At 37.0% G+C, this 18,293-nt stretch overlaps 1 protein-coding gene across 1 annotated transcript in view; it reads right to left on the bottom strand.

Annotated features, from left to right (window-relative positions):
• The window catches only part of GAK (cyclin G associated kinase), a gene marked incomplete at both ends in the record, with an annotated part of 62,036 nt that overhangs the window by 25,727 nt on the left and 18,016 nt on the right, over positions 1-18,293 (bottom strand). Inside the window, 7 exons of the mRNA XM_079548061.1 lie at positions 2,459-2,581; positions 4,964-5,112; positions 5,205-5,254; positions 12,494-12,617; positions 14,448-14,559; positions 15,152-15,264; positions 15,876-16,011. Coding sequence (XP_079404187.1) covers positions 2,459-2,581; positions 4,964-5,112; positions 5,205-5,254; positions 12,494-12,617; positions 14,448-14,559; positions 15,152-15,264; positions 15,876-16,011 — 807 coding nt within the window. The remainder of the gene's footprint in view (positions 1-2,458; positions 2,582-4,963; positions 5,113-5,204; positions 5,255-12,493; positions 12,618-14,447; positions 14,560-15,151; positions 15,265-15,875; positions 16,012-18,293) is intronic.

The following is an 18,293-nucleotide window of genomic DNA, read 5'->3' on the forward strand; positions in this document are numbered from 1 at the left end:
AAGCATTACAGAAGATGCTGAAGAACATAATATCTATCTGTAATGTGTAAAGAAGCTCAAGTTCTAGTGTGATCACTGGATTTGAAAACTTCATCTGAAGTGTTTTCATTCTATTTCCACATGATACACATGATACAACAGATTACCTACTTACTCAGACATGAATAAATTGTGGTTATGTTTAAAGTTTTCAAGTTTTTTTTAGCTTAAAGTTTTCAGTTTGACGTTTAGCATCTTACTATCACTATCATCCATTTCATAGCCTGCTTCCTGGCTGCTGCCTTAAAGTTTTGTTTGTCATTATTGACATCCAGCACTAGAGAAGTCCAAAGAACAGAACCATACTATATTCTTTAACATTTTGTCTAGAACTGCCTAAGATCAATATTTGCCAGGGCACTCACAGAAGGGAAGCAAAATATCAATCTACCTGCAGGAACTGCTGGGATATACTACATTCCTCCCCAAAAATAAAATACTGAATATTTGGAAGCTTAGTCAGTGGTCGACAGAAATTAGTGCACACTTTGTTTTGGCCAGCAAGCATGGAACAGATTTTTTGTAGTCATTTAGCATATGTATGTAGAAACGAAGAGGAAAACTTTTCTTCTCAAGTTGTTATAACAGCCTTTTCCCTCAAATCCAGGCGATTACTAGTCATCCTAACTATCAGTGCTGGTGTAACTTGCATGCCCCAATTAAGGGCATCTTGTGCTAACATGGAAGTCAGCTCAGCTCAGAGCAAAAGACACAGCCCTACAATCTCCAGAAGTCACTTCTAACCAATGTTGGCTTATGATTCTATGGGCTAGACCAGGCCTTTCTGTGAAGTTTCACGGATCAATAGAATCACAGTCCCTACACTGAGAAGCCCATGCTTAGGACAAAACATGAATGAGTACAGGGGAAGAAAAACACCACCAATCAGCATAGCAAACAGTGAGTTATGTTCACCAGCATTACAAAATAATTACAAAAAAAAAGTATCACACTGAGAGGAGAAAAACATAGCACAAACAGGCTGACAAACAAATAACAGCTAACTCTTTGCAACCATGTAATGAAGCTAGAGCAAATGAGTAAGATTTTAAAGATTATGTCATAAACAGAATGACAGCATTCAAAATGCATAATATTTTATTCACTGGCAAACAAATCTGATGACAGATCTTCAGAAAGAAACTTGATAATTTGCATAACAAAAACAAAAGGAACTCTTCATGCAGAGATGAGACATTGAGAATTTCAGGTTTTCCTTTCATGTTTTTAAAGGACGTAGGGCTTGGTTACAGAGAAACTACCCTTGGCCTAAGCAATCATTAAGGTAGCAACAAAAAAAACTATTATCAGAAAACACTAAAGTTCTAAAAGTTAATATTTGTCCCAAATTCTTGACAAAAGGGATCAGTTTTTTGACCAAAGCATTTTAAAAGTAAATATACTTTAGCTTTTTCCAGCAATTATCTTAACAGGGTTTATTCAAACATGGGTCAAATACAGTTATTCATAAGAACACTTCAGCACCTTTCCAGTCTCTGGAGGCACTCAAGGCCAGATCAGATGCAGCTCTGTTCTGCCCAGCAGAACAGGGCAGCCTGTTCTAGTGGGTAACAACCCTGCTGGAAATGAGCAGGAGTCGGAACTGGATGATCTTTAAGTGTCTTCCAATCCCAGCAACTACAGGACTCTACATTTAAGAAGCTGCAGCATTTAAGTTTCAGATCTGCTTGCCCTTAAGTTCCTTCAAAATGATCTTATTCTAACATACCCCTAAAACTATGAGTCTTCAAGGATGACTAACACTGAATGACCCCAGATTATTATGCAGAACAAAATGCTACTGAAGATACATAGGAGCTACTCAAGACCCTGGCATATGTATTTTACATTCAATTTTCATAAGAAAACATGACGGTAACCTCATGTGCTCAAGCTTTACAAACAATTTTTTAAAACTGCTCTTCTCTCTTGTTTAACATGAGGTAGCTTTTTATGCATAGTTAACTTGCATTTTTGAGGCTACATCAAAGCTAGTGATGCATTTAAGAACATCGGAAGTTACAAGGCAACCTGATGCCAGCAAAATCAAGTACCATTAATGCTCTATAGTCAGTTTCTGCAGTTCTTTACCTATTCTTCTCCAAAGTGCTTCACCGGAAGAGTAGAATGAAAAGTAGAACAAACACTAAAATAACTAAATATTCTTTTCTCCCAAAAGTTATTTTGCCTTGCACTGTCCATATATTTTCTACATTACATGCAAGCTAGGGCTACATTATCTTACTGTCTAAACAGAAAAATATATGGAAATTATTTTTCTAAATACCTTGCAGGATGGAATTACCTCCAGGCCCTACAGCAAAGAAAATCACAGGAACTCCCCAAGTAATACTAGCATTCTTAATCACAATCTAAAGTTGGCAAGAACAAAATGCCTGGGTAATATCTAGCTACTTACTAGGCAGTGCACAATGCAAACATTCTTCTGGTCCTGTTTCAGCCATAAATGCATGTTCTTGCATATACTGTAAAGATTCTGAAGATTTGGTGCTCGTCTTGCTGGCCAGCCACATTCAGAAACCTAAAGAGACACAAAAGAGGTGTGAAACAACATTATAGTTGAATACATTCACAGAAGAGGATAATTTACAGTTTAATGCCATCTTCAGGTAGAAAATTAAGATAAAATGCAGTCTTGCAAAAATAGGAAGCACTCTCTAGGATCTAAAATAGTAGACCTCTAGTCCGTTGCACTGGAAGTGCCAACAATTCAGATTACTGACTTGTAATCACTTTTAACCATTTTAATCTTTTAGAACTTATCGATAGATAATATACAACGGCAAACCAAGACAATACAATTTCTTAAGTATTTTAAAAGCTGCTTCACTCTGATCATGTTGAAGGCTATGCAGAACCATCTTCTGAAGCACTAGACAAAAAAACCTAGACTTCTTTAGCTTACTGCATAACTGTTCTAGCCCAGTACTGAACAACAGAGTTAATAAGTTAGAAAGCGTTGTTCATTGAGTGTCTGGATTTCAAAGATGGACATCAAAAATTTCCCTACTATAACGACTTTTTTGAAAAGATATGAGATACTATTTCTTTCCAGATACAACAAAGCAAAGAGCACACAATAAAATTGATGTCACTAAGATAAATGTAGAACACAAAATGTTCAGATTACTGGTAGACTTAGAATCACAGAATCACAAGGTTGGAAACGATCTATAAGATCATCTAGTCCAACCGTCTCCTCATCACCATTGCCACCACAAGCACTAAGCCATATCACACAGCATGTCATCCAGACGCCTCTTGAACGCTGCCAGGGATGGCAACTCCACCACTTCCCTGGGCAGCCATTGCAGTGCCTGACCACTCTCTGAGAGAAACAGTTCTTCCTTATGTCTAACCTAAATCTCCTCTGATACAACTTGCGGCCACTGCCCCGTGTCCTGCTCATTGTCTGGGAGAAGAGGCCAAATCCCTCCTCATCACAGGAAGTTGTACAGTGCAATGAGGTCTCCCCTGAGCCTCCTCTTCTCCAGACTAAACAATCCCAGCTCCCTCAACCGCTCCTCATAAGACTTGTGCTTAGCGGTGTTTGTGTTATCATTTGCAGTATTATTACATCAGGAATATCAACATGTAAGTGCATCAGACTTGCATAACCAAGCATAACCAAAAAAGCTATCTCCAGAATAGACAACTTCCTAAAGACAGAACGTATCATTTCAAACGAAGGTTGATAGCTTTGTCAGAATAGGAGATAAAACTGTTCACTTAAACATGTCAGCCTCAGTGAACTTCAGTTCAAAAAAGGATTTCTGAGGCTTTTGCTTTGAGATACCTGACTAAACAGAAATAAATGGGAAGCTCCCTACAGAACTGTTACCTTTCAAGTTGAACAGCCTTTGGCTAAACCTCAAGCTCAGCAGAACTCAGAAAAACATTGACCTTGAATAGGATCCTCCAACCAAAGAGGCAGTAACTATTCTTCAGGTTGAACATACTTGTCTTGTGTACAGATTTGCGATGATGCAAAAAGGCAAGAGACATGCACTGGATAAAATACATTATCTATTTCCTAGCTTGATGAAGTTTAAGTGAACTCAGATAACCGAAGCAATGCTAAGAATGGCTCTGCAGAATAAGGTCTAGAAGGAGTTTCACATAACAAACAGTGCTTTTACACCATCAGCTGGACAGTCAGTATCAGAGGAGGATCATTACCTATGGACAGTTTAGATATGGTCTAACATGGTCACTGCTAGAAAACTTAAAACACATTAATAATCTGCATAGTTGAGCTAGTTATAGGACAGTTAAAGTGTATTTCAGAACAGAGAAAGAAGTCCAGCACTTCAAGTATCTTTCAAGCTGGCTTCACTACTTGTCTCAGTACACAGGGGATATGGTCTTCATTGCTGAACAATATTTCAGTCAGGAGCAACAACCAAACACCTACACCTCCCAAGAAAAAGCAGCATTCCAGGACTAGGCCACACAAAAGTCAAACAGTGTGCAGCAAGACAAGGAAGAAGACTCATCAGCAGGTTATTTAAGTGAAACTTCAAGGAAGTGCTACATCTGAAAGTAAAAACCATTGAACAGAGAGGAACTGAAGTGTTATTCAGATTTTTAATTATGTTCAATATTCCCCATATAAATCTGAAACCTAAGGGCACTGGTACACTTCTTCAAAAGATACCACCAGCCTAACAAACAGTCTTTAATCAAAAAGAGTAAAGATTAGCCTTTAATCTTTAAGTTTGAAATGGAAGTAAGGGCAAGCAGAGAAGAGGTTACTCTTTGAGCTTATGTTTATAACCATTCTGTTGTCATCTTTCTGATTAAGCAGCATGCTTTAAAGTATCACATGACAAGAAGCTGAAGGTATAAATCAATACACTGCATTGAAACACCTTTTACAGAAATACACAAAAACAATACACACTCTATTATGGAATCGTGAAGGTCTGTATGTCCTTGGAGAAAGATTATACACAGCATAGTGCCCAGGATGTTTGGAGTCCAGACATAACCGTACATCTTCTATGTTATTTTTGATGGCAGATTCTACACCTTCTGCTGGAAAGGACATCACTGAAAAAAGAAGATCAGCAGGTGAGGTATATACTTTTTTTTCCATGTATAATGCATGATCAGAAGTTATTTATGAGACTTAGCAATCATACCTGCAATTCTTGAAGTGATGTATGATATATCCAAGTCTCCTTTCGCATAACTGAAAAAGAATACATTGGAGTTGATACTGAGAAATAGAACCATTCAAGCCATGAATCTAAAGTCTTATCATAGGTTATTTCCAGAATAGATGGTATACCTGCACTAGTTGCAACAAAACCAGCTTTGGGAATTATATACAGGTACTCTCAATGTTTAAGTCATTCCACAACTGTTACTGTTACTGATAAATGTTCATTGCAAACGCATAAGCAGCTTCTAAAAGGACCTGAAGAACCCTTATCTTTTACACAGTATCAATTTTAAAATTCATTGAGGATTCATTAACACTTGGACTGGAGGACATTCTAGTGCTTCAAACAGATTTTTTAAAGATTCCAAAATGCCCGAAGTGAGCAAAGCATTAATCATTCATTACTCACTGGTTTCCTAATTACCCATGCAGTTTTTTTTGTAAAATAGCTTCCCAGTGATTTTCGTATTTATATTCATTCCTTCCATCTCTGCCTTACTCCCCAGCTTACACTAATAATTTACTATTTCATGATTGTCATTATTTTGTTTGCAGGGTACTTGCGGTGCAGCAAGGTGAAAATCTGGGAAAGACTGAGAAGTCCCAGCATATGTCAAATGAGATGGATCCCATAGGTCTACACTTCTCAGCGTCAAAGCAGGAAAAAATACTTCACCTAGAGAGTTTGTTTTAGATAGCTTACATCGGTAGCACATCTCCAGAATATCAAAAGACAGAGCAACAACATCATGCATGTATACCAAAGAGAAGCACTTTTTTAAATCATCACAAAGTTTCAAGACACATAGAATACAGCATTCCTTTCTGAAACACCAAAAGGAACAGTCTCTCCTTGATTCCTTATGGCATACTAGTTAACTTAAAGGAGTCGATTAAAAGATTACTGAATTTACAAGGACTGGGAGGAGAACTTGGGATGAAGCAAGAATGACAGCTTTGAAGGCAATGACGAGTACTTGTATGGACGGGGTTAACAATGATAACGACTCACAGACTCAAGAGAAACTGAAGTCACCATAAGGAAAGTTGAGAATCTCACCAGCCAAAACACTAAAAACTCAACCCTGAAAAACACTGCAAGAAGAGGTACACAAAATGACCTAATACAATGCTATTTCAAAAACATCTTCATTTTTGGAAGGCCATTAACTTCATCAGGTAGCTAAGGTGGTAACATACTGCTGCACACAAACTGATCAAGGCAAAAATTTACATTCAGTACCAATTATAATTGCTAACAAAAATCAGCACAGTCATTTCTGATTGTGAGGTGTTAAATTATTTGTCACTTACACCCACTAACTTCAAGTAAAAAAAAAAAAAAAAAAAGCAGATCATTCTAATGATTTGAACTTTTTCAGTTATCAAGATGAAGAAACATCTAATACAATAGCCTGAAAACAAAGAAGTATTACATATTCAATACCATAAGTTAAACAGCAACACAAAATGAATGCATACTGCTACGAGCAAAAAACCTGAAGTCTTCACATTTGTTCCTACAGCAGTATTTTCAGAAATTGACCCTTTACTAGCAACACCATCCTACACATTTTCTATTTTTACATTTGTCTAAATTAAAATGCAAAATTATTAGGAGAGTGGATCACACCACACACTAGCAGAAAAGTTCCATGCAGATTAGAACTTGCTGAAAAAAAGTAGTTTGGATTGTTAATAACAGCATGGACAAGGTAAGTTTGCTGCTTTACAGGAAAAAGTCTGCATGCCTGTTACAATCAGAAAAGTTTCAGAATGGTTCTGCTGTGTGAATTAGAGTGTAGCTGGTACACAGACTGGAAAATCAACTCAAGACTCTTAAAATGTATGACTATCTTTTGAATTCCTATTCCGTGTTTTCCTTGAATTTTTTCCTGAGTATTTCAGAGCTATTTCAGTATTAAGACTGGAACACCAGGTGCTCTTCTTAGTATAGTGCTTCATGTCAGACTGACAATAAAAATTTCTTTAAATAAAGGCAAAAAACATGTACACAGTTGTGGAGTACACTCTTCACATACAGTGATAGGCATTTCAAGTCAACTCTGCAACAAAATATCAGGTCTGACGTCCATCTTTGCATGCTGCTAACAGCTATACCTGTACTGCAGCACTGCTGGCAAGTGATGAATACAACATGCAAGAAGTCAAGATATTGCATGTAGGGTTTCTACCTTGTGACCAACATGGAAAAATTCTGCAAAATTCCATAACAAATGTGCTTCTTTAAGGCTTCAATTAAGGTAGACAGGAAAGCATGTCATCATATCAATATCTAGTCCCTTTCCTGATAATAACAAGATTCTTATACCCTCACAGTGAAATATCTAGATGGAAATGTAGCAAATAAGACATAAACTCCCACTTTGCAGCATAAGCATCTGAACAAAATCAGAAGTCCTAATTAAATGTTTAAAACTTCTCAATGTAAAGGGTTGGCATTATTGGTCTCGTCAGAGAAGAGCTGCACTAATGATGCCACAGTTTGCTGAAAGGTTAAAAATAAAATTAACAAATTCATAAAAGCTAGACAGCATACAGCACAAAGTTCTACAACAGCAGACAGTTACCTTGTGATGCTGACAGCTGAAGATGGGAAAGAAAGAAGACATACTAGTCAATTTAGCTACAGTATGAGCAAGCAAAGTATGGCCTTCAGTCAAACAATGCTCTAATGCTAAGCAGTCTTCCTCTAGAGGTGTACACAAAATTAAGACAAAAATCTATTAATTAACTGAGTAATACTGCTCTTGAAGTTTTTGGGCTTTTTTTGTTTGTTTGTTTTTGTTTGTTTGTTTGTTTGTTGTTTTTTAAAGCCATGAAGAAATGCAGCAGTGAAATTCATATCAATCCACTCCCATTTGGTTTTTCTTTGTAAAACTGAATTAATCATTTAACTATGCAGTGGTAACATGAAGCAAAGTAATATTCCCATGAAATGAAGCATTAATGCAGCACCAAGAAACAAAATTACCCTAGAAGCACAGAAAGTTAACAATGAAAGGCACTAAAATCTTAGATCAGTTTCTTAATTAGAAGATACTGTTCTGGTAAAGCAGGAAGACTGGTCAAAAATTTTGCAGAAAGGTTTGATGCCAGCAGATGCTCAATGCTTATAAAATCTATAAAACTTTTACATAATATTTACAGGTTATCTTCTGAAGTTGTCTTGTTTTTTTTTGGGTTTTTTTTTTTGTTTGTTTGTTTGTTTTTTTTGACAAGGCATCTGTATCTTCCGTGGAAGCAAGCCTCAGTAAGCAAAGAAGCTGAAGGGAAAAGCAGCATCACATCGCAACTGAGGGACAGGAGAGATGGACAGAGAAATTACACCAATGTTGCACAGCTGACCCTGAGTTAGCAGGCGTATATGGGTACGTGTGCAAGAACAAATCTCCTTTCAGTGCAGATGCTGCCCTGCAGTAGTATACATTAGGTTAGCCTGTGACAACAAAAGGGCTGAACCTCAACAGCTAAAGAGTGACAGACCAGCAACAAAGAAATTGCTTCTGCCTGACTTAAACCTGAATGCACAATATATGTTTATTCCAAAATAGCTTCAAATGAGGTGGCATGAGCACAATCAAGATGGTCCTGATTCATTCGTATTCCTAGTAGACCACAACACATTTTAGTGCTCAGGCTTTTATCACTTATTGCAACAAACAGGAGACCCAAAATTTGAATAAAGGCAGCTCTGGGAGAAAATTATCTTTTTATTGGAAGTAATGAACATCAACTCTTCAACTGTGGTGTGGATTCAATGAAGAAGAGTCTGCCTGAAGATAAAGGATATAACTCTAAAACTCAGAAAAGCAGCCATGAGCAGGAAGGAGACAGCCCATCTGTGGGCTCAGAGCAGTGATGAAAATGCATGGCAAGGAAGAAACATTTTAGTTTGTCCAGAAAGCCTGCTTCTCATATTCATTGAGTTTTAGAAAGGTAGTTGATGCCATTAGCATAAGGAATTTAAGAACACCTTTTCAACTAGGATCAGCTGTAGCCACAAATTTGTGAAGGTAGAGAACAGCCATGGCAGAAAACAAACACCCTACAGCAGATACAAAGAAAGAATAAGCAGTTCAGCTCAGTTAAAGCACGAGTAGTTCATGGATGCACAAAGCCTTGTGGTGGGACTCTCACAAGGACAGTGATATATGTGAATGCTGAAGAACCTCAGACTATCTCTGATCCTGTATAACATTAACTACTGTTCAAGGCTCAAAAAGTCAAGGTTCAAAAAGCATGCACTCTCAGAAAACGAAACTTGTGCTAAGAAGCCACTAACAAACACTGATAAATTACAAGTGGAAAAGGTTCTCTGTGTATTCATTAAACGTTATCTGGAAAACAAGTACTGATGTAACTTGTCCTCACTAGCACATTATATGAATCTGCACTTGGTGCAATCTCATTTTCTTTCAGTTCCCAAACTGCTGACCAAATGTACATGGTTAACAGGAGACCTGGAAGTTGTGCCAAAACAGATGGCCGTCCACAAGACCAAGTTTTGTTTTTGCTATTGCATATTTTAAACAAGTTTGACAACTTTTCTTCACTGCCAACAGAAACAATAGTTTGAAGTGACTGTACACACAGCCCTCCCCAGTTCAACAGCCTCGTCCAAAATGTCTGAGTGGGATTCACCTCCTCATGAGAAAGCCTGGAATTCAACAGTCAGACAATTTACAGTGAAAGCATCAGCTTGTAGAAAGTAACCTGCCATTAAATCATGGCACAACACTGTCTGTCAAACCTCTCCCCATTTGTTATAGCTCTTGGAAGTGCAGCATCCTCCTCTAGACAGGAAACACCAATGGTTAGTTATCTAATTGATTATCGTAACACTTACAGCTATTAAGTCTTAAAAAGCCAAACCATGCTGAGCAACCACACTCTCAAGGTAATCTATTGTCATTAATATTCACATCTATTATTTTACAGTTAACACATAAGATGGAAAAGTGAAGAGCTATTTCCTGGTTAATAATCTTTAACAATTTCCATACTGCACATGTAATAACACACCTCCAAAAGCACGAAGATCCCTGACAGAGGCTCAGATCTATAATCAAGTAAATCAATAAGTAATTCTAACTGAAGTGCTAAATATGAAGTTCAGTCACAGAACAGGAACTGGTTATTAAAAAATGAGAACAGTGACTAAAACAGATGAAAATTTATTCTGGGCAATCTCTATACCTGTATCAAATGACTTTGAATACAAGTATGTGAACTGAACAGCATATTTCAAGACAGCAAGTACCCACTGTCTTATATCTGTCAGTACCTCATGGGAGCTTGTATATTCAGTTAATATTTTACACCTTCCATGCTACCCATGGTATGGAGCCAAATGAAAACATACAAAGCAGAAAGCCCCACAGACATGTTAGGTAAGAGAAGCAAAAATAAAGTGAAGATACAGCACAAGGCATTCCATATACTTGTAGACTGTTCTTATCCCTTGCCACAGGAAAAGAAGACGACAACGCAAGATGAAATTGTAAGAAGTAATCAAACTTCTAGTGGTCAATAAGGAAAAACTGGTTGCAAGAGCAGGAAGAGAAACCTCTTCAAATATAAGCATATGTACAACAGTACAGAACAACTCATGGAAAACTGCACAAGAAATGGAGTGCAGGAGTACTGCAGAAGCAGTAGCAACTGTTAAAATAGTAGAATGGAAGAGTAACATCTATTGCAGGAATAAAAACATGAATCAGAGCTTACAACTTCAGAGGAAGACAAGAACTCAACTACTGTCTGTCACTAAGAGGAAAAGAAGTAATTTCTCTATTGCAAAACTTGAAATTTAAGCAAAACTGGCAGAATTTAAGACAAAGAATTAAGTACCTTCAGGTTGTAAGAGAGCTGTTGAAGGCAAGAAATCTGCAGAATATATCCAGGTATTATCACGCAGAAAATTTTCTTTAAAAGATACCGCAAAAGGAACAGAAATTACACTGAATAGAAGGGCTGAGAAAGATCACTTCCACAGAAGGTAGCAAAGAGGTAAAGAACAGAGGTATGTATCTCAGCGTATGCTAAAGAGATACAAAAGTTGCTTAAAATTAAAGCGCTGCTCATCACAATGCTTTGTACACAAAACTTCTACAGTTCTGTTGGGTTCCTAAGAATTCACTGCTTTCCATCATGCAACAGTTCACTCCCCCAGTTTATTTCCCTTTCTCTTCACTTGAGCCTGTGTGGTTCCATCACAGCAGAAAGTCTGATGCTGTCACAATTGATTTTATCTGCAGAAAGCTGCTAAGGACAGACCAAAGCTGCATAGTTATTGTGACCTTTAAGAAACTGAAGATTTGGCCTTTTTGAGCGCTACATGGAAAGTTCAAAGCAGCACATTAAACACTACGCTCCATGATAGAAAAGCATGTTGCAAATAGAAGATTTCACAGTATTTCCAATTAAAAGGTCAAAAAGGAATACAGTAACTTGCCCAAAAGGAGGTTCTAGCTCTATTACTACACTGACTTACATTCTCACCCAAAAAATTAAGAAAAAGCTTTTTATACCGCATAACACTCCATAAAAAACTGAAAAAGACAAATCCATATTCTGATCATCATACAGAGCCAACAGAAAACATTTGCTGTGAGTTTGGAAAACTCATTAAAATACATTAAGAACCCAAGAAAACATACATCAAATCAGGACAGTATTCTTTCATGTAATTCAGTGCTAATGAGAAAGGCAGTGTGAAACTTCTCATTCTGCCACAAGTCTCTGCCTTTCATCACCTATACCACACACAGGATTCCATTTAAAAGCTAAACTGGACAGAAGAGCTCATGCGCCATTTCCCTGTAGTTTTTCCTCTCTTTCATTGCCTTAAACTTTCACCACTCCGTCCTATTCTTTCATTATTCACTCAAACCCTATGTTGTAGCTGAATTTATTTTGATCCATGATAGTCCCACTCTCATACTCCTCCTCCTAGTTCCAGTCCCCACCAACTCACATCTCTCAGGTTTTCAGTATGTGCAAAATACAGCAGACAACATCAAGGAAGGCAGTACTTACAGACAGGTTTTCCCCTCCCAGCAATTTCTTTTCTATGCTATTGCTTCTTCAGTTTTTGTATTAGAATCGCTCAAAGTCTCTGCAGTAATTATCAGTTGCTAGAACTCATGTAGAAAATGATTGGGTTGAGTTTGACTATTTCCGGAATAAACTCCTTACTTCTGTAACGTAAATCTTACCAACATTTTTTTTTTTTTTACTCACTTGGCCACAGACTGGATAACTTTAGAAGATGTATCCTTAATATTAGTGAAAAATCGCTCTGTTCCACCCCTCAGAATATCGAAGAACCCTCCATAAGTCTGGTCACATTCCGCAACGGTCAAGCCTAGAGTAGTTGAATAAAAATAATTGTACTTTAAGTCACATCCAAACTAAAGAAAATTGCCCACAAAGCTGCAAAGTGAAAGCGTATACAGGCCAAGCTTTGCTGTAAGGCTCACAGTATTAAAGACCTCCTTAACCACAAACTACACCAAAAAAATGACACCTGTGTGGTAAAGAGCTACTAGTAAATCACTTAACAAATTGTTTAATTGACTGTATTAAGGAGAAAGCAGAACGAGATTTGTACCGGTGAAGCATTTCTTTCATATTGTTTCTGCAAGAAAACACTATCAGTCTCAACATGCAATATTTCATCAGCAAGTCAACTTAAGCATCTCCAGTAAAATGACATTTTGAAGCAGGGCTTCAAAAGCAAGGTGACATAAGTTACATTTTAAGCATGCAGTCCCAGCTAGCAACATTCCACCATTAATGGAAAACAGCACTGCATCCTGCACAAAACAGACAGCCAGACAAGATCTTGATTAGAATCACATAATCAGAGGGATTTAAAAGGACCCCTAAAGATCATCAAGTCCAACCCCCTGCTGAAGCAGGTTCCCTAAAGTAGGTTAGTGGTTTTGAATATCTCCGAAGAACGACAACTTCACAGCCTCCCTGGGCAGCCTGTTTCAATGTTTTGTCACCTTCACAGTGAAGACAACTTCCCCTATGCTCGTATGGAAATTCCTGTGTTCCAGTTTGTGCCCACTGCCCCTTGTTCTGTCACTGGGCTCAGCTGAAAAGAGCATTCCTACTAGGAAGGTATATTTTCCACAGCAATTTATATGCAGATGAAATTATTGCAATAAATATTACCCAACTTTCCTCTTGAGTTTTAATGCCTTCTTACTGTCAATTCAGTATAAGTAATAAAAACAAGAAAAAGTGAATACAATATGAAATACTCCATGGCTGTGTTTTACCTTAATCATAATGTTAAGCTCCAAATTCACATGAAATATATGAAAAGGTGGTTGCTGAGACTGCTTTTTATTACAAAACCAAATGCAAGCAAGCCAATCCAGCTTTCATTTTCTTTACTACACTAAATGCAAGTATTTACAACAAAATGAACCCTATAATACTTACATTTCTAGAAAGAACATGCCAGCTTTTAAATCATCTTGGAAGCACATTTTGGTTGAGTCAAGTACATACTGTTAGTTTAACTACTGTTTTTCTTCAGATGATGCCACAGCTTCTTCTCACCACTGAAGTTTTTTGGCACAACCCAGCACAATTGTTTCTTAGTTAGCTGGGCTCAAGCCAGCACCAGCAATGGCTGTCTCTGAATATAATGACTGTAGTGTCAGTAAACTGCTCAGCGACTTCCACCACATGTACTAAAGTTTTCATTACGGCACTTCTCAAAGGATTTTCAGCAGTTAAATCTTAAGCTCTCACTTTTCAGTGAACACAAATATCATATGTCTCGCTGAATTGGAAAGTTTAGTTTATAGTGAATTCTTTTTACTCTTTTTTTTTTTTTTTTTTTTTTTTGCTATAATTCTTACAGCTCATTTGATCAGCCACTGTCATAAAACTTTAGTTCATCCCAAATTCCTCCCCATCTACAGGTTAATAACACATTTTGGCTTCAATTATTTTACAAAGAAAACTAAATTTTATTTTCCCAGCAACAAACTATTTGTGTTAGCAACATACAACCAAACTCTAAGGAAAAAGAAAACAAAAGCTTAGAAAGACCAATAATAGACCAATAAAGACCAATAGTCTGTATTTGTGCAAAATGTTTAAAATACCTAAATTCTTTCCCCAAATGCAAAATATGCAATTGGTGCACTGAGATGCCTTTTGTTGCACATACCTGCATTGTACATATTGTTGAGCTGTCCTGCAGGCTTGGAGCTCTGTGAAACAGAGGTCACAGATATTCGAGGCTGAGCATTGTTTCCATAGCCTCCATTTTGTTCCAAGAGCTGTGGAGATTAATAACCACTGAAGATTTTCTTCTTCATTTAGCCAACTCATAAAAATCAACTAACAAAGTGTAACTTGGTGAGAACAACCATACAACCAATTTCTTAGGTTCAGGAGAAAGCCAGGCAGCTCAACTACGCTACTCATACTCAGTTTCACTGTAGTCTAAATAAAGCATCAAACAAGAGACACTCCAGAGAGCGTCCTTGCAAGAGGGTTTAAGTTAATGAAGACAGAGCCTTCACGTATTGGAGTTTCTTGTGCACGTTAATGATGATTGAATACAGCATGTTGAACAGAGCACTTGCCTACTAAAGAATGATTTAGGAACAAGACATTTTCATCAATATGCAGTAAGAATTGCAACTAGTTTCTTTTAATGTCATGTAAATTCTGTGTTGTTGGTTTTTTTAAGTGTATTTTTTAAAGGCTACATTTAAGTCATACAGATCTATTCAATTTCAAAAGAAGGCAGTGTGAAGTTTTCGAAAGACTGAGAAATGGAGGGCCTGCAATGACATGTATTTCTAAGCTCACATCAGATAAGTAATGAGACCTACTCAGTAATATTCTTTCATAAGATTCCTTTACCTCCGTGATGGGGGATTTAGGATTCACATTCCTAGCTGCTGCAATCTCCTGCAGCTGATTCACAAGTTCAGTGATTGACAATCTCTCCTCTGGGTTCACCTTCAAAGTGGAGCCTAAAAAACATGGTTCAGACAATGTAACAGATATCCTTCTGAGGCCTTCTTCCAGCAGGGATAACTTCTTCACTGCAGCCTCAAATATACAGAACAGTGTACAGCAAATACTAAACTCACACAAAAGTATCACTGTTTTAAGAAATAACCTTCAAGAAATACCTTTAGGGTTAAGAATACATCACAGAACATACTTCAGGGGTGCATTCATAAACAACCTCAAAAGTAATGCTGTATTTAATGTTGTTGGAGCTGGAATCATATTTCCAGCACTGCAACTGAAGGTTTTGGTAAACTATTGAAACGCTAAGGGAAAAGGTATTTCTAAAGCAAATTCAAAGAAATGAGTCAAAACATTTGTCATTCCTACAACATGCCTCAAGCCCAAAGCACGATAGGTGACAGCTCTAAAGTACAGAAGTTTAATTTGAAGGCTTGTTTTGTCTTTAATTATAGATCAAAATTTTGAATAAAATGAGAAGTTGTAATAGTTATCCTTTTCACTATAGAGTAGTTAAGTAGAAGTCAGTAAGATTTAATTCCTAGAAATATAATGCAAGCACAAAGTTGCATCAATAAAAACACTAAACTAAATAACATCATAAACTTACGGATGAGATCATGAAATACAGAGTAGCGGGTGTCGTTCTGTGGAATGGCGTATTTTCCATTGACTATGCGAAGTTTAGCTCCATCTTCAAAGGGATGTTGTCTAAAGCATAGCAGGTACAGGATACAGCCCAAAGCCTAAAAAGAGATAAAGGCAGAAGTATTTAATTTAGGCAGCGAAAATTAAAACTGAATTTCAGATTGTGATTAGGCTTCCTAGTACTGCTTGCAAATCACAGGTTTCAATCATCAACTGTTGACTCATGGAACCCTTTACACATTTGCAGTACTTTCAAGATCAGCTTCAGACTCCTTCTGAAATAGTCTTGGTCTTGCTCTGAGGAGAGAAACAGTGAAACATTCACTTGACTTGTCAGTTAGAGCACTCCTACTACCAAAGTTGCCTCTAAATAAGATTGTGATTTCTTTTTTCCCCATCAGTACAGTTTTCAGATGTAAGAATTCTCGTATTGATATGTTTTTAAAAATCATATGTCCATTTTACAAATTTTGCCACATATATCAAAGTGAATACTTGAAACATTGAGCATGTTCAAGAATCATAGAATCATTACAGTTGGAAAAGATCTCCAAGATCATCTAAGTCCAACCCTGCACCTACCACTAATTTTGCCCACAAAACTGTGTCTCTAAGTACCATATCTACAAGTTTCTTGAACACCTCCATGGACGGTGACTCAATCACCTCCACGGGCAGCCTACTGCAATGCCTCTAGTACTCTTTCTGATAAGATTTTTTTTTTTTTTTTTTAATTTTCAATCTGAACCTCCCCTGGTACAACTTGAGGGCATTCCCTCTAGTGTGATCACTTATCTGGCAGAAGAAGCCAACCTCCTCCTTTTAGACAGCTGTAGAGTGCAATAGCGTCTCCCCTGAGCACCCTCTTCTTCAGACTCAGCAATCCCAGTTCCCTCAACCAATCTCATAAGACTAGTGCTTTAGGCTCCTCACAGCTTCACTGCCCTTTCTTTCACACCTAACAAATTCAAAGTAGTCTGGCAGGCAAAAAAGAAATATAAACTGAGTGGGGGGGAAAAAAAAAAAAAAAAAAAGCCTTGTAATTACCTCACCATAGCAAGTCTTAAATCTCACAACAAAGGCATCCACACTCACTCGAAAGGAAGAAAGCTCACTGAACCTGGGGACGCTGCCATTAATTAATACTGACTCTCAGCAGAAAGAACTGCCACAAATTGAAAAGAGGAAATAGTAAAAGAAAATGATTTCCTTCAGTGAAGCTGTTTTATTTGGTTGGTTTTGTTTTGTGATGGGTTTTTGTTTGGTTTCGTCATTTTTTGGAGGGGGAACAAATTTTTTGAAACAAATCAAGGTACTGTTATTTACTATTTACTATTATTTAATTATCCCTCAGACCGCTTCAGGAAATAAGAGATACTTTACAATTACTATAAAAATAAAATACTATAAAAATAAAATTATACAACCTTTATTATGTAAAGGTTTTATACTATAGTTGCATGAATAAAAGAGTCCAAAACAAATTCTGAAAGAAAAAAACTTATGAAAACTACAGATATTAAAAAAGCAAGACCTGGAAGATGCCTTACACAGCCTAGAAAAGTCTCCTAGCAGAACCAGAGTTTGAAACTTTACTCCTTAGTAAGGAGCCCACTCACATTTCCAAAAGCTTTACTAATGGAAACATATGAAACAGCTTGCAAGCAACGGATAATTTCAACACAGAAAAATATTTATGACAAGACTCATTTCTGTAGAATTGAGTTTAATTTCAGTTCAAGAAATGACATTAAATAAGTGCAATTAATACCTGCCTCAACTTTTAATTCCTTTCTAGTTAATGTGTTTATTTTCAGAAAATCTCCAGACTTCAGTAGGAAATACACAGACACACACAAAAAAAAACAAAAACCAGACTTTTGTCTGGTTTTTTCACAAAAAAAAACAAAAAACTGAGCCTGAAAACATAATCTACTAAGTACCTAATCACAATCCATGTAGCTGATAACTAATACTTCTTCCACACTATTGTTTTAAGCATAGCATTTCTTCTGCCTTCATGCTTTTAAGCTCACACTATAAGTAACCACAAACGTTACCATACCTACATGCTTCTTCCTTGGAAAAGCTATCATTCAGCTCGCTAACAACAAACTACAGATCAGTCACACTTTGAGACAGCTATATGATTCTGCAAAATTCAGTGCACGTTTTCACTGAAACCAGAATGCAAAGATAAAAAAAAAAACAACAACACAGAACAAGTTCCAAAGAGATCATAATAAATGCAACAGACCTTCCAAAGACACAGTAGAAGACAACCGGCATGTTAATACCAACAGATTCAGTTAATTTAAACAAAAGAAATGCATCTGCTCTTTTCAGTAAGGCTTTTGTTAATGGATGTTCTTGCCGTGTT

Source organism: Tetrao urogallus (genome assembly GCF_951394365.1).
Source record: "Tetrao urogallus genome assembly, chromosome: Z".
In the NCBI taxonomy this organism is placed as follows: Eukaryota; Metazoa; Chordata; class Aves; order Galliformes; family Phasianidae; genus Tetrao; species Tetrao urogallus.